The 25,531-nt window shown below is 39.1% G+C and overlaps 1 protein-coding gene and 1 long non-coding RNA gene across 2 annotated transcripts in view; one reads left to right on the top strand and one right to left on the bottom strand.

Moving 5' to 3' along the window:
• LOC136374037 (uncharacterized) overlaps nt 1-25,531 on the top strand; it is a 189,693-nt gene that overhangs the window by 140,543 nt on the left and 23,619 nt on the right. The window lies entirely within an intron of this gene.
• On the bottom strand, nt 1,338-22,054 carry FAM169A (family with sequence similarity 169 member A). Its single transcript, XM_066338597.1, has 12 exons — nt 21,896-22,054; nt 20,359-20,458; nt 19,182-19,267; nt 17,753-17,924; nt 15,752-15,931; nt 14,196-14,324; nt 9,088-9,194; nt 6,581-6,635; nt 6,115-6,253; nt 3,902-4,067; nt 2,829-3,035; nt 1,338-2,039 (listed from the first exon to the last, which is right to left on the bottom strand). Exons 1-12 carry the CDS (start codon nt 22,028-22,030, stop codon nt 1,506-1,508), a joined length of 2,010 nt encoding a protein of 669 aa, XP_066194694.1. The 5' UTR covers nt 22,031-22,054; the 3' UTR covers nt 1,338-1,505.

Genomic DNA, 25,531 nt, shown 5'->3' with positions numbered 1-25,531 from the left:
TTCAAGTGAACCTTGTACCTCTGTTTTTGAGACGCTGTGAAAGACTAGTTCACACATTAAAAAAAAAAGCACGTGCAGGACAAAAAGTGGAGTAACTTCTGTTCCCAGAATCATTGTTCTTTTATTTCTGAGTTTTTAGCCCATTACAAAAGGAGCTGCATTTATTGGAAAAAAACAGATAGCAAACTAAGGCTAAGTTAGGTATGTGTGACAAATTAAACACGTCATTTGCCAAGAGAACCTCAGAAGGGAAATAAGAATGAAAATCTCAGTTTATTCCTGTCTGCATACAGCAAAGTTTGGTTGCTTAAGAAAAATCAACTGTGAAGCTATCATCCCAGGAATTACACTCAAGTTAGAAAACAAAAGTGGGAATCAGAAGTATTTGCAAGGTATCACCCACTAACTCCTAAAGGCATAGAAGTTTGGCAGACAAGCATTTGCTGAAATACCCACTAATACTCACACTAACAAATATCGCAACCACCTGAAATGTCAGTGCTCACAGGAGTCACACACCTGGAAGACACAACATTTTTACAGTTAGCCCACAGCACCAGCCAAGTATTTGGAAAACACAAAGAACAGCTCCCATTCAGACCAAAACAAGATCAAGAGCTGTCATATGCTTTTCCTGTAACGCAACAAGTAAATAATCAATCAGCTATCCACCCAATACATGCAAGTAGTTAGGAAGGCAGTTCAGTGATTCCCTACAGAGGCTTCCTTCCATACACTCTGGGAAAAACCTGGGATTACCAAAATGCTTGCCTTGGAAGCTACAAATAGTTTAGAGGGTAAGCATCTCTTAATTTTTGCTCAAGAAATCCAGTATCAGGCAGCACTGTGGCAGACACTGCACTGCACTCTACCAGCTCAGCTGCTTCAAGTGATTCTCATGAAAGACAAGTGCTGCTCATGCTGCATTGATCTACTGAGCTACACCTTCTTGTACGTTTTGAGACCTAAAATGAAGAATCCTACATTCTTTTAATTTCTTAAGCCTGTGGGAAGGGAACAAGAAACAATGAAAGATTTTTCTTGTTCTGCTCTTCTCCACAGTAGAGAATACAAAGTTATTTAAAAACAAAAATATTATCTCAAGTGATGTCCAGTGACATAGAAGTGTACAGCAATTTAAGGGACCTTGACAGAGCCACGATTTCACACTGCATTTTTCTTCCATGACTACCATCTCAAATATACGAACTATTCCCTTTGATAGCATGACTGTATTTATTCAGCAGGTATCCTTTATGAAGGGAGGAGACTGGCTATTTACTTTCATACTACAAAGAAGTTCAATTTCTAGTGGTTAAATATAAAAAAAAAAAAAAACAAAAAAAAAAACAAAGCAAAACTTGAGGAAAGGTGATGAACCCAAGAGGAAATCCAACCCAGAATTTTAAATACTGGTGTCCTGTGCCAGACATGGTGCAGTTACACCCTAATGTTTTACACAAAATAGCCTTGTTATAAATAGGTAAGTTATCACTATTTGACTTTTAAGCCGGCTTTCCTTTTTTCTTGGGTGGACCCTTGTAGCCTTTAGCTTTTCTTCTCAAGTTTCTCCTGTCTACAATGGGAACCTCAACTTCTGCCTCCTCGGAGCTGCTGTCAGCAGCCCTCTCTGCCACTGCTTGTGTGTAGAGATCTGCCTGCTCCGTGGGCTCCTCCGGGGGCTCCTCCAGCTGGCTCTTCTGTGCTTCCTGCCCGGAAGGCTGCTGGAAAGAAACACCCTCCAGTTCAACCATCACCAAAGAGCCCTGACCCAAGGCAGCGGGGGCCTCCTGCGAGTTGTGCCCTGCCTCCTCATTTTGATCTTCTACCGAGGAAGGTAAGTTCTCAGGAATGGATTCTTCTGCTGCCTCAGTCACCACGGAGTTGGGCAGGCCATTGTCAGAGGGCTCCTCCTTTGATGCTGAAGCAGCTGTGTTTTCAGTGCTGGCCTGTTCAGATTCCTGCTGTTCTTCGGTGCCCTCCTTCTCTACTGATGCAACTTCTTCAGTCAGCATTTCTGAATCATTTTCATTCAAAGCCTGTGGGTGGAGGGTGCCAAAACAATCAAAAGGAGAATTAGTTGAAGGTAAAAGACGCTGAATAACTACTGCCCCTAACTATCAACCTCAGAGGATATTTCAGCATTTTTAAGTCTATGAACATAACTTGACAAGACAGTCCTCCTCTTTGCACAAGACTATTTCGTGACCTGTATTTCATACACAGAGTTGCTCTCTCATTTTCAAATTGTTCAAAATAGTTGAATAATTTGAGGTACAGAAAAAGCACTCTGATATTTTCTGATCTGATATTTTCCCAAGGGAAAAAATATTTTAAACAATATTTGTGTTTAGACAAATACAGTTATTGCTTTCCTAGCATATAATAATCTTCTTTTGAACACTAAACAAAAGAATAGTAAAACTTGTGGTCTGAAAGCAAAGCCATTTTAGCAGTAGTTAATTATTTGTACACCTCATCAGGCAAGAATTCCAAGACAGAATAAGTATGTGGCTTTTCACTCTTACACCAAACCAGTATGTTAGTGAGAAACAGCAGTTTCATGACTGTCAAAGCAAACTGCTACAGACATATCTTTCTTTTGGGTATCACATGCATACAGGTCCCATTTCTGCACACTGAAACAGAAATGTTAGTGTATTTTCCTTATGGATTTACATCATCTGCCTTAATAATCGCTTCTCCCAATACTTTCACACAACATTAGGGGCTACTTTCTGTTACTGGACAAAAGAAAAAAAATCCCTGCAAGATACATATACACTTTGAAGTAAAAATGACTTCACATTTTCCTTCAGTTCTCTCACCTTCTCTGATTCAGTGTCTTCTGGGGGTTTTGCTGGAGCATCAGGGGTTAGTGGAACAGACAGTGTCATGGGTTCTTTTCCTTGATTCTCAGATAGCAATTTTGAGTCACCACTTGGAACTTCATTTACTGTCTCTCCTTCAGTCATGAGTGAGGTCTTACCAGTTTCTTCTGCTACCTCACCATTAAGAGGTTCTGGTGGCATTTCCTAAAAAAAGTAAATCACATTTGTAAATCAAGATTACACCCAGCTATTGTTCCCCAGCACTAATGGGTGTGCATGTAATCTAAACCTGCAGCTTAATGTGAGAAGCAGATCACTCAGATATCTAGAATTGTGTACTAAGGCAGCAGAACTTAATGCAAATTAGCTAATTCAGGCAGAGTATTAGCTTGTTGTTGTGAGCTGCACCTAAATATATGACCATAGCTGGCAGTCAGGAGCCAAGAAAAGAAGTTTTAAATGTATCTCTCATGCCTGCTGCAGTCATTCCTTGAACCCAACATGTATAAGGTCCACTTTCTCATACATCAATAAGAACATAAACCCCTGAGGGCATTGCTAGGCACAAAGAATATTCAGAAAATTAAATTCAAGTTGCTAACAAGTTGAAGATAAAATCTGGATTTAAAGTTGATGTTTAAATCCAAGAGGCAAGTTTTAAGTAGAGAAGTAAAAAGAGCCAATAGAAGTCACTGAAGCCTACCAGCTACTGACTTCTTAACTTCTTAAAAAAACTTTTTTTTAAATTACAGATACTGGGTCAGATCTTGACCTTATCCCAGTTCTCTGGAATTTCTTACTAGGAGAAATCAATGAAAAAAATTAGTACAGCAGACACGCTAAAAATTCACCTCACTGAAGATCCTGTAAACTCTATTCAAAATACATATAGTGAAATATTCCCTGAAACTAATTCTGTACTGGCATTAACTTCTCAGATTCACTTCTTAATGAAGCACTGGTGCAAAAAATCAGAGAGCTGAGAGTCACATGGAGCAAGGTAGCAAGGACCATAATTAGCAGAAACTGTATGCCAAACTTATCTGCTATTGCTATCCCATCCAGCTCACCTCCATCTCACTTTGTTTCTCAGAGGGTGGTGTATGTATTTCTGCTTCTAATACAGACTGGCCATCGTTTTCAACAATTATTTCCTCATCCTTCTCAACAGTATCCAGCTTAGGCACTTCTACTTGGTCTTCAGAGCTTTCAGATGTGCGAGTAAGAAGTCCCGGCCTGTAGCAGGTATTAAGATAAATCTTTTAGATTAATACGTAATTTTGGTGATCTCAGCAGGGAAATTCCTTCATGACCATTTATGCAGTATGTGCTTGCCACAGGAAATATTAATCAAGAAAACAAAATGGATCTAAAAATGGCTAACTCCTCATTAGGAAAAAAAAAATCAACCAGGAAAACAGGCAATTATAAAATTATATCTGTCTCACTTCCATTGTACGGGAAAGAAATCTGAAATTTCCCTAAGTTTTTTATTTTAATTTTAGAAAGCATTTATAAATAAATTATGTATTATTTATAAGTAGTTATTATAAAGTCATTATAAATTTAGAAAGTATAACATATTTAAGAGCTAAAAAGTGTTAAGAAAAGCAGCAACTTCTTTCTTCCCCCCACCTCCACTGCAGAAACAGTTTCAAATTATGGAATATGCAAGCAACTATATTTTTATAGTCATTGAAAATACAGATATTACAAAGGCCATGACTGGAAAATAATTCAAGGCAACAAATGTATCACAGGGTGAAGAAGTTGCCATCAGCGTGAGATTACATTAGCAAATAGCTAAAGATGAAGTGTTGATGCACTGCCCCACTACTGCTGGGTAGTAACAGCAACTCAAATATTCAGTTCTCATTTTAGATAAACTGAAGCTTACATGCAAGCAAAGAAAATGTGTATGCAGTGGATTTACAGGAGTCTACTTTGTGATCTCATAGTAAGGGCAGTACTGGGGGGTTTTACCCTGAATGCCAGTTTTGAGATGAAGACACTCCACAGGAAAGTGCACAACACAAGACCCTGCTCCATTTGTTGGTGTGCATGGAAAGAAAATACCAAACTGATACCTTATTCTGTTGCCTTCATTTTAGCATAACAGCAACACCTCACTGGCTTATTTTTGCAAGATCCAAAATTTGGCATTCAGTATCCGGTTAGTCCTCTCACATAGGAACTAGCCAATTATTAGTAGTAACAGCATTTCTTAAGCTATGGCAGCATCAAACTCTGCCACTTAACTTGTCTGAACCAGCTTAGAGCAGCACACTGAGAGTGCAGCACAGCAATACAGCCACTTTAATTTCACAGGGCAATTTAAACAGAAAAATTAGGCAGCACCTAGTTGCAGGCCTCAACTGCACAAAGAAAACGCCCACACCTAATTGTGTTTAAAGAAACCTCATGGAATAAGCTTGAGTGATTTCCTAGAAAATACCCAAGTTACCTTCAGTTTGTCAAAAAGAGGCTTTGGGGGTTGAAGTGGGTTTCTTTAGAAGAGAATGAGAGGGACACACACAGAGGGAGCAGGATGGGGTGGGCACACTGTGTCTATGAGGGAGAAGGGGCCATTTATTTCTTCAAAATAGATGTGCTGAATGGAAAGCCAGTGCAAATTATTACTGCAAGCTCCATCCTGTAAGAACTGTTACGGCACACAGGTCATACTATTCTTCACATCCACACCTGGGGACTGTAACAAGGTTAACATCATTTAAACTGGAAATGTTTTTGGGTTCTTCTGAGGATGTTAGAGCAGATATGAGGGTTTAAAACACTGAGCAAGGGCTTTTCTTTGAAGACATGACTCCCTATAACACCTGTTATTAGCTGACAAGCAGTAACCAGCTCCCAAGCTGAACAGTCAGATCACATTTTACTCCAACATACCAACCATAACAAGAAGTCAAGAAGCACACGGAGTATTATGGTGTGAATACATAAAACTTTGCTGTGAATACAAGTATTTTTACCATTGTACAGATTCAGTTACAACAGGACACTCTCAGCCTTCACTCTTTTCCTATTATTTCTGGTATCTACTGAGCTTTCACAGGTACTACATTTTGGTGCAATCACTCTTCAAATGATGTCTCACTTTTCTTTCTTCCTTTCTTGCATCAGACTTTACTTTTAGTAATTTCAAAATCAAGCAAGTAAAGAAGGAAGAAAGGAGAAGAATTAGCAGCTGCCCATGCTAATTAATGTAATGTAGTTTGTGACTGCCCAAGCAACAAAATAAGAAGTGAAAATGGGCTCCTGGTACCTGCTTTTGGACACTTGAAGGGCATTTTCCTCATCTCGTTGGGAAGTTTCAAGTCCAGGTTCCTGTCTATTTCTTTTTATCCTCTGACGTTTTAAATGAGTGCTTCGTGTCCAAATGGAAGCTTGAGCTGCATTAGGGTCTTTAGGAGAACAACACAAAAAGAAAACTCAAGTGAACAAGTTCAGTCTAAGATCTACATATAATAACCAAAATTGTGAAAGAAATTGAGTGCCACTAAAACAGCATTTCATCTTTTTTTTTTTCTGAATAGTATCTTTACCAAGACTCACAACAATTTTATCTGAATTCCTCTAAAAAGAAGTGAGCTGAGTCTCAGCACCTTAGCAGAAAGCATGTTTTTATATCCATCTTACAGAGGAATGAAGTAAAACAGAAAGCTGTAAAATAGCCTGCAAAATTATTGATCTATAGTAACTGCAATACTAATAATCAAGGTTATTTTTACCTTCAGATGTGCTTGCCTGGACATCTGTTGATTCTTTGTCCTTTTCAGAGTCAGCCTGTAGTGCAAAAGCAAAGCTAATGTTATTCTAAAATTTTCTGAATTGACTAAAATAACTTCATAATCCTACCTACACTTGCATCTTTCTAAAGCACAATTTCATATAATGATCCTATAAAACAGCAGCTATGTAATTCTTAATTTATATCTTAAGTCTTCTGTCTTAACAAAATAAATATTTTTAGAAGTTATCTTTATGTCATGCATGACTAGTTCTTCTGTGATTTACTTCTGGCCTCAATGTAGAAGATAAGATGTGAAAGTGACCTGTCCCTATAAACAATACTACCAAGATTTTTCCCTAAGAGTTCTGTTTATAGCAAGTGTCCACATAATTCAATTACAGGAGCCTCTTTCTGTTTGTTTCCCCTTTCTGTAAAAAACCAAGGGACTCCACTGCAGTGGTTGGCAAAATTTAATTGCAAAGTCTCATGTGTATACTTGTATCCTATTCTATAGTTTTATTTTTATCATGACATCCAACAGAATATGGCAACCCATGTAAAAAATACCAAAAAACAGAACTTGGTGATTTATCAGTAATGCAGCTTACATGCACAGTCAGCACAAGAGGTTGCTTAAGTCCCTCTCCCTAGAGCTTTTTTTGTCTCCTGTTTCTCCACATCATCCCAACACCTCATTTTTTTCCTGCAAGTTAGCTGAGGATTCAGCACTTGATATAATAAAGCAAGAACAGAATATACACATTAAAATAAAATTGTGCACACTGTATTTTCTTAGCTGATTGTAATAATCTGGAACAGCAATTATCAGCATCCTGGTCCATTTTTCCAGTTGCACTTCCAATACTGAAGTAGAAGAAGGCTGGCAAAAAGTGGCCATGTCTAAATTCTGCTGTTTGAAGTAGTTTCAAGTATTAAATACGTAAGAATTTGTAAACTAACAACAAATGATCCTAGAATCAAAATGCACTAAATAGGGAGCACTAAGTGAAAGGTGAAAATTAAAGCTGGGGAATGTTTTTTCATGGTTTGGGGGAAGGTGGGTTATTTTATTGCCTTAGGTGGTCCAACAATTTTCAAACCATTGCTGAAGTGCTTATGGGCAGCGCAGATGCCAGTTTCAGAGCTGCCAGCAGTTTTACCAAGCTGTGAGGAGTTGCACCTTTTTGGTACCAGCTGTCTTTTCCTCTGGAAAAAGGCAAAAGACAGGGCTTGACTTCTTAACTTGCAGCAACAAAAATCAAAAGAATTACTATCACTCTGCTATTTTCTCCAAGTATATCCTCTGTAACAAGCTCTATAACCAAAATGTGTAAGCTTTTAGATCATTTTGCTGATAGGATCATTATTGGAATTTATCTAAAACTCAGAGATGAGGCTAGAGACATTGTTACAAATGAAATGCAACTAAGAGCTATTGCTTCAGGTCACACAGAGATTAAAAACATCACCACTTTTCTGTTAACTTTGCTTTGGGAAACACTAATTTTCTCAACTGGGAAAACTTGACTTAAATTCCAAATCTAAACTTTAAATATTAATATTTGAGAGTACTGATTCAGCCATTATTTCCCATTTTTAATTAAAACACTGACTTCTACAAAAACATGGCCATGTCAATAACACAGACAGTCCTTCAAGCATGCAAATCCATGCTCATGGTATTTGGAGCTATAAATGATTGTCAAGCACATTCTGTGTGACTTCAGAACACAAATGAAATAAAGGAAGAGCTTCATAATATTTAATGACACAAATATATCCATAACCACATGTCCATGAGCAGCTGTAATCCAGTTGCTATATCAAATACATTCAAAGAAAGCTGCAGCCTTTTTGTATGGACAAGGTGTAACTCCCTATGCAGACTGAATACAATTAGCCATTGTATTGAACTGTGACATAGATGTGTAATTCTAAAAACAGCCACTCTAAACAGTTTAATCTCAGAGATAGTTGAAATACTCTCCTTTATGTAATCTGCTAGTAAACAGCTCAAATTCCAGACCCTTACAACTACAGACTCTCTACATGCATGGGGAAACCCCACCTGCCCACAAAAAGAAAAAACAACAAAAAAGCCAAAATCAAAAGCAAACCAAAAGCAGAAAAACAAAACAACAAAACCCCAAAACAAAACCACCAAAACCCCACACAAAAACCAACAACAAAAAGCCAACCAACCAAACAAGAAAAACACAACCCAACCAACCAAAAAAAACACCAAAAAACCCAAACAAATAAGAAAAACAAACAAACAAACCAACCAACCAACCAAGCCAACAAAACCAAACCACCGACCTATCTTAGTCATTAGCATTACATCACTTGGAAGTACTACATTCACACAGAAAATAACAAAACAGATTATCTTTTATATAAATTGTGGCAAACTCAGTTATAATTATATGGGCAAAAATAATTTCTCATTACTGTTTTCTCAGTAACAATACAATCAAAAAAAGAGGTAACAGACTGTGTACCTACACTTAGCTGTGTTTCTACCTCAGTCCTTGGTCCACTTGCTTCAGATGCTGCAGGCTGAGAAAAATTATCTTCTGCTTGCAAACTCTTATTCTCCTTTGAGGCTTCTGCTGTGAAGATTTAAAAGAGGGAACAGAGAAAATTACAGTACCTTTATATAACAACTGTCCTGCTTTCAACTGGGATAGAGTCACTTTTCTTCCTAATACCTCATACAGTGTCCCGCCTTGAATTAAGTGTGAAATAACACATTGATGTTTTATTTGTGCCAAACAGGGGTTTATCCTAATTCAAGGACTTTTCACTTTCTTATGTTGAGTGAGCAGGTGCACAAGAAGCTGGTGAGGAGACATGGCCAGGACAACTGACCAAAGGAAGATTCCAGATCACGTTGTGAAGCCAAACATATAAACTGGGAAGGACTAATCACTGCAACTGCATTGTGCATCAGTTCTCTCCTTTGGGTTTTATTATTCTGGTTCTGTTGTCCCCCTTCTCATTACAATCATTGTCATATTATGCTTCTGTTTCATTTTATTCCAATAATTAAACTGTTTCTGTCTCAATCCAGAGGTTTTATGGGTTTTTTTTCAAATCTCCTCCCCACCTCACCAAGGGAGAACAAGCAGACGTGTGGCACTTAATTGCTTGCCAAACATGAAAGGAAGGTCTTCAAGGAAGACATCCCATGTTACCCAGGCAGGTGGATCACCACAGGAGAGAGGTGTCTAGTACCTGAGGGAGCTGGCTGTGCTAGAGATGATTTCCTACGAGCCAGGAAATGTGCAGTCACATACAGATCTAGGCAAAGTCCATGCACATAACCTGTGATGGTTCTAGCTTCTTTTTCTCTGCCAAGGTTGGGATTAACACATGGGAGTCAGAGTTGTCATGTTTGAACCTGGATGTTTATTATTTCTCATCTATTTATCAACTCATGAGCTATGAGCTCTAACTAGCAAGTTACAGGAATGAGGTAAAATGGACTACCTCTCTATCTCTACAAGGCCTTTTCAAGGACAATCCATCCAGTTATGAAATGCCACCTATTTTTTTTTTTATTTTAAACCCAATAACTAACTATTTAAAGTCTGTAATGTGGACTCTATCAACCAATTAAAGAGAAAACCACCCAAACACATGAAGAATGAGGAGAAGAAGGACTAAGACAAAATCCAAAGTCGTCCATCTTGCCTGATACATTACCATATCCTAAAATCTCAAATTTAAGTTTTTCACCCTGTGAGATCACACAATACTATTCAAACTACACACACACAGCCCCAGTGCTATCACTCAATTTTGGAAGCCTCTTCTACGGCCTCACGTCAAATGCAGCGTTCACTTGAGGGTCAGTGCCCTTTAAAACAGAAAGCCTGAAATGTTCAGCCTCCAGGGTTCCAACAATAACCCACATGGCAGACATTTGTATATGTAGAACACTATCATCATGTGCCAACTCATTGCCTTTAACAACCTGGAGAGATGAAGAAGTACCCATGGTGGATGAAATGGTTTGCAAACTCTGGGAATACAAAGAAAATCTCTCTTCCTACCTACGGGCTTGCCTCTCAGTTGTGGGAAAATCTGTTCAAAAAGTATGATAAACAGCTCCAGGAGCTCCAGCAACAAAAGAAGATAAGTTCTACTCCCCACCTGTACAGACAAATATCTCATCTATTAAGAGAGCATTCTTTTGCTGAAAAAAAGAGGGTAACTCGTACACACCATGGTTTTTAAAATCTTGTGGGACCACAGAAAGCATATGAAGAAATGAGATGGAAAATCCACCTCCACCTAGAGGCATGGGCATATGAACTGCAAGGAGAAACAATCACAAATGTGGATTCTTCTGGGAAAATTGCTGCTCCAGTCTCCAGTAGCCAATTCCTCAGACAGAGTGGAATGGCTAATCTTACTCCTGATTCTATGGTCAAGAATTCTAATTCTTTTCCACAAGAAGTGGGTGGAGAATTCTATATCCAGTACTAGAGGGCCCTGCCTCCTGTCAATGGAAGGAGAGGATCAGTTCACTGGAATGTGAGGATCCAGTGGCCTAGAACATCAAACCCACAAGAGTACAAGGCTCTAATGGACATCAGTGCAGAATGTGCCATAATGCCATCATGCCATAGAGCGGAAGAACCCACTTGTAGCTCTGTAGTGACAGAGATCCCAACAGCTGACTGTATTTGAGGCTGAGACCAGCCTGTCTGGGAATGAGTGACAAAACCCTGCCACTGTGACTGGCCCAGAGACTCTGTGCATCTTCGCACAGACTATTTCAGAAAAGGATCTTTCAAGGACCCCAAAAGACTATCACTGGGCTTTCACCACAGCTGCCTTAGAGACAGGAAAAATCAAGCATCTGTCTGCCTGGTATTTTCTCTCAGAGGATCTTCTGTTGTGGGGCTATTGGAGAATAACAGGTGCCAGTCACTACAACTACGGAGCGCCAGCAGAAATACTGCACCAACTGGATTGTCCAGGGATCTTGAAAGAGATCAAGGGCTGGCCTGAAAAGATTTTGGAATATACTAGAGGAGAATGTGAACCATAACTGAAGAGGACTCGCTCGGTAAAAAAATTACCAGAAAATGAGAAGAAATATGCCTTATTTACTGATTGTTCTGTCACATTGTAGGAAAGGACCAGTGATCGAGTCTCCTACAAGCTGCTGAAGGAGAAGGTGAACCAAGTGAGTTTGCAGAGGCAAAGTCCATCCAGCTGGCTTCAGACATCGCTGAATGAGAAAAAATGACCAATTTTTTAGCTCTATACTGACTAATGCTGTGGCAAATGCCCTGTGGGGGCAGGGATGGAAGCAGAGCAACTTGCACCAAAAGGGTAAGGCCACCTGAGCCACCACACTGTGACAAGATACTGCTCTCAAGGTGGAGAACCTGGCTGTGGAAGCACCTTGCTCAGAGACTGATGCACCCAAAAAACGGCCACAGAGGAACATCAGAACAACCAGAAAGTGCATCAGGCTGCTAAGATTGAAGTGACTCAGGAGGATAAGGACTGTCAATATAAGGGAAAATTATTTCTATTTTGGTGCACCCACAACATCTCAGATAATCAAGGATGAGATGCAAATTACAGGTAGACACATAATCCAAGGGTGGACTCAACCATATATACAATTGCACAGATTATCCGTGAATGTGAAACATGCACTGCATGAAACATGCACTGCAATTAAACAGGGCAGGTGGTTAAAGCCTCTCTAGAATAGAGAATGCAAACTGAAATAGAAATACGGGGAGACTGGGCAGAGAGACTATATCCCACTCCCCCTAAACTCCAAGGAAAATGTCATGTGCTTATAATGGTGGAAGCAACCACTAGAGAGAAGAGAATATAACCTGAACCCCATGCCACCACCAGGAGCAGTGGGCCTTAAGAAGGAAACCTTAAGAACATGACAGTGTCCCAGAAATTCCAGAATGAGATAGTGAGATTAATTTTTTAAACATCATCACAGACCACTGGGCCACAGAGTGGGTTTGAGTGGGAATATCATAGCCTCTGTCATGCACCAGCCTCCAGAAAAATGAAATGATACAACAGACTGCTACCCATTTATCCTGGAGCAATGGGTGGCAGGACCTTCAAACATTGAGACACACATTTAGCAGAAGCCACCTGTTAAGGAAACACTAGGGAATTTAACAGCCAGTCTGGCATGGCACAGTCTGAACTTATACACATTGTAGAAAGGGATAAATTTCCTGTAGGATGTCTAAATATGCAGGAGAAAACAGTCTGCATTATTCATGCTTCAGGAAAAGGCAAAATAATTTGTGGAACTGAGTTTGCTCAAACATCTGGCTCCACTTACCAGATAATGCAGGAAGATGGGAAAGTCCATTGCATACTTTAGGGGGATTTGATTTTGGGTGAGAGTAACCAATAAATTAAACTCACTATTTTACAGTTTATACGGTTTTTACATTACAGTTTATACCGTCTCTTTCATGGTTACATGCCCATCACTGAACTGGGTACCTCACAGCACCTGTTTTCAATGTTCTGAATTTGGGGATCTGTACCCAATTCCCATTCAATGCCATGTCAAGGGTATTACAGTAAAAATAACTCAGACCAATGAAGAATTAACTTTGTGATGCCAGACAAGTGCAGGGGTGATGGAAGCAGAACTGGCTCCAGTGTGCAGCAATCCAACTTGGTGCAGAATCTTTTCTGCCCTGAAAGACTGTTATGACAGATGGAGCTCAAAGTCATGGACCAAAGGAACTCAAGTGACATTTTAGAAGGATGGTCCATAGACTATGGCAAAGATACATGTATATGATATGTGTGTATATATATATCAGAAGACAGGAAAGGTAATGGTGAACTGCAAAGAACAGAACCTGGGTATGACTTTATTAATAGAAGACACAGAAAATAAGGAGTGGATATCTTCTCACTTTCCAAAGTGATAGAATTAATTTTCTTCCTAGAAGTTGGCAAAGTGAATTTAGTACAAGAATGATGTTGATAGTACACTCTGTTCATTGCTGCTGAGTAGTGTTTATCCTGTGTCAAGGACTTTTCAGTTTCCCAAGCTTTGCCAGTGAGCAGAAGCACAGGAAGCTGGGAGAGACCACAGCAGGAATATCTGGCCTGAACTGGCCACAGGGATATTCCACACCACAGAGTATCATATTCAATATTTAAACTGGGGACAAGTTGGATAGAAGGGGCTGCTTGGGATTGGCTCAGCATCTGTCAGCAGGCAGTGAGCAACTGCACTGTGCACCACTTCTCTCTCAGGTTCTATTTCTCTGTTTTTGTCTCCCTTTTCATATATTTATTATATTTTATCTTATTTTAATTGTTAAACTGTTCTCATCTCAAGCCACAGGCTTTAGTTTTTTTGCAGACTCTCCCTCCTATCCCACAGGGGGAGGAGAGGGCGAACAAGCAGCTGCATGCTACCTAATTGCCAGATGGGGTTAAAACATGACACCATTCCAAATATGATCTCATAGATCTCAGGACAAAGAAAAATCTTCCTGCTAGTTTCTAGGCAGAATTCACTCTTGTAGTATTTGTTCAGCTTTCACAAAGTGTCAGAAAACAACAGAGTAAAGCATCCATACCTGCAACTCTGAGTTTTTCCTCTTGCACTATAGACGTAATAGATTTTCTCTGGAACCAATCTCCTCCTCCCTCCACCTGCCACAGAAGGTTTTTATCCCCAGGGTACTTCTCAAGGTACTGCTTACAAGCTGAGCAAACACAAGAAAAAACACCATATTATCAGTACTATATATAATAGTATAACTCAGCTATAACTCTGTTTTTAAAGTTTATTTGAAATCCAATTATTTTGCAACCTACAATCATACACAAACAACAACAGAAAGAACTGTTTAACAAAATAGTCAAGTCTGAAATAAACAATATTGCTTTATCCTATACATCCTTCTTAATTAGTCTTTTCTTAATACAGGTTTAAATACTTTCCATTATTATGTTAAACTGCAAACAAAGATGAATGGGATTTTCTTCTTTTCCAGGTACCCACTTGAGATTTTTCAACTTCCCTAGACACTGTTCCTGCCAAACTACAAGACCCAACCCAGGACAGAAGCAGAGGATGTAGTCAAGTGCTTTTTGCCACCTCACACTGTAGTAGGAACCTGTGACAAGAACTCTTGTGGCATTTTAATAGGTTACCACTGAATGTCTAATCATTGCTCTCTTCCAGAATATTTTCAGCACTACTGTCCTTCCAACTCTTTTCTCTCCATACCTTTATCAAACATACAGGTGAAGAGGCATGCATGCTTTGATATTGTTCTTTGGTAGCTGCTAGAAAAACTACCATTTTTCACCTGTTCACTACTGTTGCACAGTTTCAGAGCACAAGATCCCCACTGTGTCATTTCTTGACTACATGAAATGAATTGGTCATTAAACTCTGCCCAGGTAATTTTCCTGGTTGAAGCCTAACAAACCAGGTCTTATCAGATCAAGTGACTGTGGTGCTTGGAAAAGTGGAAAATTTCCACTGGTTAAGAAGGCCAGATAAAAACATTCACAGAAGGAGCCCTGGCAAATGGCCTAAGAAGGAACATACCTTGAGAAACAGAGCAAAAGAAATGTGATTCTTGTCTGAACACAGTCCCAAGAACACAGTTTCCAGAGTCCATGTCATTTCCTACATGACATAGTCCTCTTGGGTTGCTAATGGAAGAACCATATGAGTTTTTCTTCGATTTTAGAGCTGTGCTTTCTGATAGACAAGTTAAAGCAGAGCCTAGTATGTTCTCCTCACCAGAGGTTCAGAAAAAGCACTAATTAAATGACCTTGTGAGGTTTAGGTGTGAGCAAGCAAAAGGTGCAAGAGGGCAGGAATTCTTTAGATCCCACATAGGAACATGTCAGCCTCTACAGGCTTGCTGGGAGAAACTTCACAGCAGCAGAAAGCCAGCTGAGTTCAAATAATCTAGTTTTACACAGAGGATTAAAAACTGAATAAGGAATTACTTCATCTTAAACAAATCAGGGTTTTTACCCTTCACTGACGTGCAGAAAATTTAATGTAGAACCTGAGGATGAGGCCACAAAGATGGAGCTTGTATGACAATACTCATTTGGACAGGTAAAGAAACCACAAAGAAGATCAGAAGAAAAAAATTAAAGAGCTTGCCTGTGTACATGAAGGATGACAGTGGATATCGTAGGCCAAGATGCTCTTCAGTAAAGGAATCCACAAAGTCTTCCAACATTATTAGCCCAGTGTCCTTCCCACGATGCTTCTTTCTAACAAACATTGTGTCTAGCACTGTCAACTTATACTTCTGATGAAGAAGAGAGCTACAAACACTTCCTGAAATAATCAGAGGGGAAAAAAAATCCATCAGTATGGATGACATAACTGCACGCTGACTGACGTGCTGCAGCATGGACTTTGGAAAATTTAAATAAATACTTTTATAACTTTAAAAAAATTTCAAACTATATAACAGTAAGACAAAGTAAGTAAAGTTATAAAAATAATTTGTAACTTTATTAAAAATAAATTATTTTTATTACTAATTTATTCACTTTTTTGAGCACGCTTCATGAGGTTGCCAAGATACATCAATGGAATAATGAACAGAAGAAGTCTGTAGTACCAGAAAAGAATAGACAAGACAATAAGAAAGGGTCATTTTGAAATCCCACTATACAGTTCAATATGAAAACTATAGTAAAAATGAAGCTGAAAGATGGAGGAGGGAATAGGAGAAAACAAGATTATTTAATTACACTTTTATGCTGATTACGTTACTTCTCAGGACAAATATGAAGACTAATTCAGTTCTTGTTTAAAGGCTGAAACAATGATTCCAATTTTTTAAATGAAGATAAAAAAAAGCTAGGACATTTTACACTGGAATTCTCCCATAAACAACATATTATCCTAAATTAAGCAAACACGGAACAGACGGCCACAATATGTAGACACTTCAGTATCAGAGGAATTCAAGTGAGAAAGGGATGGCATTTAATGGCACTAAGACAGTTCATTAATAGCCAACCCATTTTCAGGCCCTTCAGTGAATCTGTGAACTATGCCAAAGAGTTGTCCTCTTCTCTACAAGGCCAACTAGAAACAAAGTTGGCTATACAACACAGTTAGTCTTTGCAACCTTAATATTTTTAGGACCCATTAACAATACTTGTTTTAGGGCCATAAAAACAATCAGAGGGCAGGAACACTTCTCACAGTGAAGAAAGCTGGGGTTGCTCAGCCTGGAGACGAGAAGGCTCTGGGGTGACCTAACTGTAGCTTTCAGCACCTGAAAGGAGCCTACAACAGAGCTGGAGAGGGACTTGTTACCAGGTCATGTAGTGATAGGATAAAGGGCAGTGGCCTTAAGCCACAGGAGGGTAGATTTAGATTGAATATTAGGAAGAAATTCTTCACTGTGAGGATAGTGAGGCTCTGGGACAGGTTATCCAAATAAGGTGTGGATGACCCATCCCCGAAAAGGGATGTTCAAACTGTGAAGCTGTGAATGTCCCATCCCATGTTCATGCCAGGCTGGAAGGTGTCCCTGCCCATGGTATGGGGGTTGAAACTAGATGGTCTTTAATAGTCCATTCCCACCAAAATCGTTCAACAGTTCTATTACTGTTTTCATTTTTCAGGCAAGGAAAACTTGAACAGAGAGGTTACACTACTTGAGTACCTTTAGGGACATTTGAAGAGCTCCATGACCCTTCAGAACATGTTTAGAGTGGTGTTTTCCACATGGGCTTCTCATTTGGAGCATACACACACTCGGACATGGGTGAAATGTTGAAAATGTTTCCAAAGAAAAAACTCCAATTTTTGCTAACTAAAGACAAACACAGTCCAATCCAACTGCAAACAACTGTTCTATAGAAGAAAAAATGATAGCTGTCGAGTATATAAAATTTCTTACAGTTTTAAATATATTTTGTAACTATGAAGAAATCTAAGAACTTACATTGCTAAAACATGTAAGCATCTCAGCCAGAGATTTTAACAGCCACCTGATCTCTTATCTCTGATCTCTGCAGCAAAACACCAACTCAATTAGGCCTGCAAGGCTCACACAGCCTATTAATACAATATTCTTCAAACAAGCTATCTCCTCCCCTTTACCACCCAAATTCCCACAATCTTCAAATGCTCTACCTGTAGGTTTGACAGAATAGAACCCAACAGCCTCTCCTTTTTTCCACATGATCTTAGCAAAATGGCTGCTACCATGACAGAGGAATGGGATCTCATTTTTTTCCATTTCTTGCGTTCGGTAGATAATTCTGTTCAGAACATAGAGAACAACTCTCTCTCCAACAGACTTCACCTGACATAACACAGAAAAAAAAACATTTCAGAAGGTTGGTCAGGTTAGTTAATACCCATAACATGAGGGACCTTATTTCACACAGCTGCAGACAGATTTCAAGGGAAGGCTGTAAGTGCTAAAGCAGGGTGACTCTCTGAGGTTTGTTACAAGGCAAGGTGATGCTCAGAAGCCATTGCAATAGGTTAAGTACAAATCACAACCACAGAGGAAATTCCACATCTTCAGTGTCACTCCCAATCCAGCTCATAAAATCTGGGAGAAGGGCAGTGGAATGAGAATGTTATGATCTAACTCAAAACTATTTTTATACTTAACAAACATTCACCAAACACAACTGCAGTATATCAGCCTCAGAATTCCCAGGCTAGCAGGTAACTGGAGTCTTACAAAGGAGAAATGATGAGCCTCAGGGTGGCAGGACTTGGCACACTCAATCACTCCTGATAGAGCGGCAGGCAACAGGACACAATGCAGTGAAAAAACTTGTTACAACAGTTTCTGTGGCATGAAATAAGGAATTCAATATCCTTTTCTCTGTCCTACAGGGTACCTTCTATATATGAAGTTTCTATATCACCACTTTCCTACTTCATCTGAAGGAAGGAGGAACCATGATCTCTTCCAATGCTTAGTCTCAGCTACCTCCCTCATGAAAGATTCAGCTTTCCTGATTTTCCGACCATTAAGAAGTATGTGGAAAGCTAGGCTTTTCTTTACAGAAAATTTTAAAAATTATAAAAATCAAAGAAGTGCTGCATGGGGTTAAATAATGATAACAAAGGTCAATGGTGAGCAATAAAGCAGATACCAGGCAACTTACTCTTCCAAGCCTTATGTATTGCCACTGCAAGCCATCAGCTCCAACTTGCTTCTGTCAAACACATTCCTGACAGTATTTTTGGGTTTCTAGTCTTCTGGTAAGATCAATAGGTACTGCTATGGTACCATGCACTATTCTACCAAGATGTTTCAACACAACCAGATCACAATATTCTAAAGAGTAAAGAAAAAAAAAATGGTAACAGGGCTAACATCTAAGTTGTCTACACCTGAATCTCCTGTACAAAGGTCATTGCTGTAGACACTATCTTCACGCTGAGGTTCCTTTTCCCCCTTGTATCTATTCCTCTACTCCCTTGCAAAAGCCCTTTCATTTCTAAATGAAATTAAAACATGTAATATCTTGCACACTATCTATTTGCCATTATCTTGAAGTACAGGATTAATTGCTAGGTGAATGTTGGAGTGCTTTACCTGGTGGAGCCCCTGTCTAGCAGGGACAGATGTTCTCACAATGTCATCAATTGACCACCACTGGTCAGCAAGATACAAGGCTACAGCTTGAAAGAAACAAGGGAAATAAAAAGTTAGTGATTCTTATCATTCCAAAAGAAACATTCATTAAAGTTGCTAAATATTCAAGAATAACAACGCAGTAATCACATTAGGCATGTTCTAGATAGCACTATATTAATGTAGCTCCTACTACTCTAGCACAACCAATGGGGCCGTGTACACCCCACCCATAAGAAATGCTCCCTAGTCCAAAATCTTTTTTGATAACTGAGACTAATAAACACTACGGGAGTTTTGTTTGTTTGTTGGCGGGGTTGGGTTTGTTTGGGGTTTTTTTGTGGTATGGTATACAGGAACTATTTTTCAGACGTAAGCACTATCCTTCAACACTGTGCTCTAACACCTTTGGCTAAAAACTGCCTGTCAAGGTAAGTCTCAGTCATAAATGTATTTCACTATTGGGTGGCTAATGGATATTGATATTGAAACTGTGCAAGTTTTAGGGAGTTAGATGAATGTAAAAAGGCTGATAGCCATGTGAGCAGCAGTTAGGAGGAGTGTGATCTACAGGCATTTGTGGCATACTTGGCAATCATATACGTGGCATTAAATGAAGAAGGAAACATGGAGAACTGGAAGGGGAGGAAGAACGAAGGAAGAAAGGAAAGAAAATCCACAAAAACCTTCATCTCAGCCAGATTATGCTAGGAATTCAGGCTAAAGACAAATGTACACACAACACTGATCAATTGCTATTAACAAAGAGCATTTAAATTCATGTGCAAATTAATGGATTCTAAGAATGTTCAATAAATACCTTTTGGAGAGGTGAAGCATATATAACAAGATCAAGAGATACACATCGTACTATGGTCCAGACAAGCACCACATTATTTTGCTACATATCAATGGGTCCAGTTCTGATCTAGTTAGTGTGCAAAGTTTTAGCACTTGTGTATATATATCCACAACAAAAAATTATAGTATGTGAACAAAAAGACAGGGAACAACAAATGCACAATGGAAAACTTATGGGCTACAGTAGCATGAAATGAGGAAGGGCCTGGTTACATGCATTTTTCACACACACAAAAAAGAAACAGCAATACAGAGATAAAAAAACTTAAAATGAAACCTGTGAGTGAGTCCCATGGTGCAAACAGTGCAAGAACTTTGTGTGTCTGCTCTTCACCATAAAGAGGAACGAAGCCCACAGATGTCAAGCTAATAGGAACCTGAAAGAAGAATGTACAATAATGGACTAGTGGACTCTTGCTAAAAAGATAGTTGTAAAATACACAAAGAATGTTTATCAAGGTAAACAAGAAGAACATTGAAAATCAAGTCCTTCACAGCTAATTGTAAAAGACAAGCATCAGACCTCAGCCCTTTCTTCAGACAGATTCTTGGAGCTCTGACTCTCAAGCTCTGGCAGATTTAGCTGCACTAATTTGTACAGCTCTCCTCTGCCAAGAGTTTGCATGTGTGCACAACTGAAGCAAGGTGTGCAAGGAGCCAGCATTATGTTCACTTCAACAGCCCCAAGCTGTCAAAGCCAACAGAAGAATGAGGCAGTCAGTCAAGCACTGAAACAAACTGGCACAGCAAAACTGTTGTGTTTGTTAACAAGTTCTAAGGCACTACAGCAGGAAGGCAAATTCAAAAGGGTTTTGTTCCCCGAAGTTACACACATGTAATAAGTTCTAAAGTTGTCTGCTTGATTTTCCTCCTCAGGAAAAAAAACATGAAAAGGATCAAATAATGTTTTTTTAAGGAATCAAGTGCCTTTGTGGAAATGCATTTTGATATTTAGATTCACACACTTCCATTATTAAATTAACATATAAAAAAACCTCACAGACATGAATGGTTTGGTAGACAGACTTGCTTAACAAATTTAAGAAGATTATGACATGTTATTGTCACAAATGGAGGCATTATTACAAGCAAACGTTTAGGCATACAGCACTTGCATAAATGCAGGAAAGTAGTCAAGACTCTGCTTCTGCCAAGGAATTTGTGGCACTGACCTTTAGATCCCACAGAATACCCTCTCAGCTCACATACTTTTCATTAAAGACACACAACTGCTGGTTTTACTGGTACTAGTTCTAATACAAGTGTTCATCTGAACAGAACCAACACTGACCAACTCATCACACAAGGGATAAGTGTTTAAAGCATAAAAGTGTCACAGCTATTCTCTATTAGAGCCCAGTAACAACACAGAATACTTCAGATACACTTCTGAAATTAGTGAAGCTTATTAATCAAAATTTGAACCCAAACACAAAGAACACTGAAGGACTGAGATACAAAAAGAACCAGTTAGCTTAAGTAAATCATGAACCCTTAGTGATGATAAATTTTTGAGAATGCATTCGGTTTATCAGTTGAAAAATTTAGGTTATAGTCAGGTTGGGCTTTTTGGTTTTTTTAAAATTTCTTAATATATACAGATCCATTGCCTAGAAGCAGCACACAGTAACTGAAACCAAGATACAGAGTGAAAAAAGTAGAGTTTAACATTAAAATTCTGGATTTGGAAAATACAAAAGCTTTGATAAAATAATTCTGAAATTCAATAAGACTGGTTATCTTAAACTTTACATCTACGTTTATAACACAAGGACATTAAGAACTCCAGTCCCACAGTATGTGCTGGTTTTTACCTTGCGGCAGTCTGGTAGAGAAAAGAATTCAGGAGAGTTTGGATTCTGCCACCGAAGGCCAAAGAAGTAGACCTCTGCTGAGTTCTCCAAGTCCTCATGGCTGTAACTGTTCAATATATCCACAGGGAATGACATGCTCTTGAGAAATAAAGCAACATTATTAATGTAAGTAGTTTGAGACGTGCAATGCACACACAAATAAACTGCTGAACACCCACACTCTGCTGCTCACTGCTGTTTCTCTATATCCATGACAGAAAAGAGAAATGCTCCAGCATTTAGGATTAATTAGGATGGTGACCAATAACACCCAGTCTGTAAAATAATTAAATCTGTGCTCATAAGCAGAAAAGAATGAGATTAGCCTATAGATCCCCCTAGACCTCAGTTGTGGCAGATTTCCAACACACAAGCCCTATGTTTGCTGCATAAGCATATGCTGCTTTGAGGTGGCAGACAGTTCTGCCTCCCTCCCAGATCACGTTTTTGATGTCACTGGTCTAGCAGTAACTTGGTGGTTAACAAAAAAGTAAACCACCCAGATGATAACAAGATGGAGTTGAGACTTTGCATTTAAATTGGTCCCTGAAGAAACCTAAACATTGCTCAGGATTTTTCTCAACAACTGGCCAGTTAGTGTGCTTAACAGATGGTTGTTTCCAAAAGCATTTCAGCTGTGAACAGAAACTTACACAAGCTCATTAAAAACAAGAGCCCACAACAGACTAAAGAGAAACACTTTAAGGAGGTGACAAGACATGACTAAAACACTGAAGCCAAACCATAGTGGCAATATCTCCTTAAAGCTCTTACATTCAAAATTTTCTTGTCAAAGCAGTGTCAAGTTAAAATGAGCAGCAAGAGCTCCTGTAATCCACTGTGTGGCCTTCAGGTAAGGCTCTTCCAGCTCTATAAAACAGTACACAGAAACAGACCCCTCAGCTGCCTTCAAGCTATGACTCAAACTCCCAGAAGCATGAATAAACATAAATTCATGAAAGCCTACTCTGGTGTTCTGAAGAACACAAGGATCTTACTCTGTCTTCTTGCTCAGCTCCCAGGAGCTCCCATCACACAAGTTTCTGAACACAGAACTTTTCATACAAGTTTTACGATACCTAGTCTTCACTATGGAGTCTTATTTTTCAGTTTTATTTTAAATCTTAGTGTGCAGTGATTTTTTTCCCCCCCTCTTTATCTTCAGTCCCTTCTATTTAATCCACCATTCATTATCCATTATGGACACAGGTAAATCAAGTGCAAAACAACACCTTATTCTGACTCAATCAGTAGAAATTAAAAGTCAGCATTTTGAAAGCTTTTAAACACCAATAATAGGATACTACTACATTGATTGGAGAGAAGAGGCTGCTCCTTCTACAGAAGGTAATTTTTTCCCCTGTTGAAGCTGAATTCGGACACTTCATTGGCATCTACCAGGGCTGCCTTTAACACTGTTGCTGATGAAAACACTAATGTTTTCCATGAATGCTATTGTTCAGATATACACATGCATTCCTCACAGCCATTTCCTTTCAAACTCAGGTAATTCCTTCCCCACAGCTGTTATTTGTATTTTCTCCTGCCTTGCCCTCCAGTCTCTCACATTCCTCCTACTGTTGCTCACTGACCCTACCAGACACTTAGCTGTATCTCCTAATTCTCCACCTGCTTCTTTCCACATTTCAGGGCTGCCCTTGCTAACATCAACTTCTTTGGCTCCTCCTGTTTGCAAGTAAACTGATTTCCAAAGCCAAAGGTGAGGCATGCTTGCTTTGAATGCAGCAGCAATGCACAGCAGACAGAGGAGCTGCTGTCAGGGGTGAAATTCATCCACCAACAGCCTCCTTATCTCCAGCAGATATGGCCTGCCTGCACATATTACAGTTCTCAAACACACCAGCAATACTGCACAGACTATGCTGACATAAGCACGTTGCAGGACAAAGCAAGGAGAAGTATAAGACCACATGACACTATTTCCACAAGAGAACAAGGTTTTGCCACCTGGTTAACCGCAACAGGCAAGGTAAATTCAGCTGTAAAGCAATACAGGTATGTGAAAAACACAAAATTTAATTTTTCGGTATGCTGGCAGAAAGGCTAACCCCCTCCTTTATTAAAGAAATACCTAAGTGCTTAGATAACTCTGCTATTAACAATGAAATTGAGCTGAGGTTTCATTATTACCTGAAAAACACACAAACAAACCCCAACCTATAACTTTAAGCCTCTAGGTAATAATTCCTGACATTTTTTGGGAATAAAATAGTGAAGGACCAAAGCAGAAAACATTGCAATAAGAAATCCAGTAGATTATCTGAGTTCCAACCACTACATCACTATGAAAATAAAAGCAGCAACCTATCTTTGCCTAAAAGCAAAAAAGGCTAATTAATGCATTCATTATATTACCCCCAAAATCACTTGCAGGTGTCTTTTCTGTTTGGTATTTAGGCTACCTGATTTCTCATGGCACACTTTGATTTTATTTGCTCTCAACTCCCAGTAGTCACTTTTGACTTCTTCTTTCACAGCATTTACAAATATCGCAAAATGTTATGCAAAAGAAAACAATACAGAGAAACTTTCAATACTAAACCAAGGAAAACCTACTCAGCACCCCTCCTAAATAACCAATTATCTTGTTTACCATGCAGCAGATTAGACATGTGAAGTTACAAGCTCGCATACACTTGTGTGATGTATTTTGTCTATGTGCTGAAGGTCAGGAATAGTTCACGTTTAAGTTCATCCATGAAGAAATCAGTAACTGTTCACAAAGTTATCAAGGTATAATAAAAGCATTGTACAAGTGATGAAAGAAGAATGTTCCACGCCAATCTGCAGCACAGCATAAGGAAGCAGTTCACAATACAAAATGCAAGCATCTCAAATTTGAAATGCAAAATAACCTACCAAAGACAAATGAAATGTCTTCCAACAGTAATAAAATAATAGATGTCCCTCATTAAAACACAGTTGGCTTGACAGTTATTTTAAACAAAGTGAAAATACAGATGGCTCCACATCTAGCCAGCCTCAAGCAAAACAGGAGAGAGAAAAAGGATGGAGAAAACAGATTTTCAGTTTTTCTTGACTAGAGCATTAACACATTTAACACATTTTTGTTGCAGAGGCAGCAGGAACAGCACAGGTCTCTGCCATGCAGCCGTTTTTTGTTGCTCTAACCTCCATGCACTGCACAACTGTAAAACTGTCAGGTCAAATCTTTGTCACACACTGCCTGACCAGGCTCTGCTTGTAGGGTACCATTCCAATTGGTTAGCACACAGTCAGGCTGGCTGAGCACAGGCAATGTAGCCCTGAGCAACCTAACTCATCATGACCATTTCTACATAAAAGCGTATTAGAAGAGTGAGTTTGGAGGGGAGAGAAGAAAATTAATTTTATTTTTCAGATGAGGCGACTTAAGCCTTTCGTTTTCAAAGTGAAAGAAAATAAATCTTGTGCTCTTCAAAAATGGATAATTTCACAGAATAGTGTTAATGGTTTCATGCAATAAACTCACACAAAAAATATTTGCCTTAGTATGGAATCATATGACTTTCTCCCTTGTCAGCATTATGCAAGCTATTACACGAAAAATGGCACGTCCTTTTTTAGGAACAGCTG

Source organism: Sylvia atricapilla, chromosome Z (assembly GCF_009819655.1).
Source record: "Sylvia atricapilla isolate bSylAtr1 chromosome Z, bSylAtr1.pri, whole genome shotgun sequence".
In the NCBI taxonomy this organism is placed as follows: domain Eukaryota; kingdom Metazoa; phylum Chordata; class Aves; order Passeriformes; family Sylviidae; genus Sylvia; species Sylvia atricapilla.
Note: the sequence above shows the minus strand (reverse complement) of the source record. Positions and strands in the feature narration are given on the sequence as shown.

What these genes read in the sequence shown, in the direction of transcription:
- FAM169A (XM_066338597.1), bottom strand. Translation starts at nt 22,030, where the DNA reads ATGTCATTCCCTGTGGATATATTGAACAGTTACAGCCATGAGGACTTG. An exon ending in CTCTACCAGACTGCCGCAAG is followed by an intron (nt 20,459 to 21,895) that starts GTAAAAACCAGC and finishes TTCTTCTTTCAG; the next exon opens with GTTCCTATTAGCTTGACATC. An exon ending in AGGTAGAAACACAGCTAAGT is followed by an intron (nt 6,636 to 9,087) that starts GTAGGTACACAG and finishes TTTGCACTACAG; the next exon opens with GCTGACTCTGAAAAGGACAA.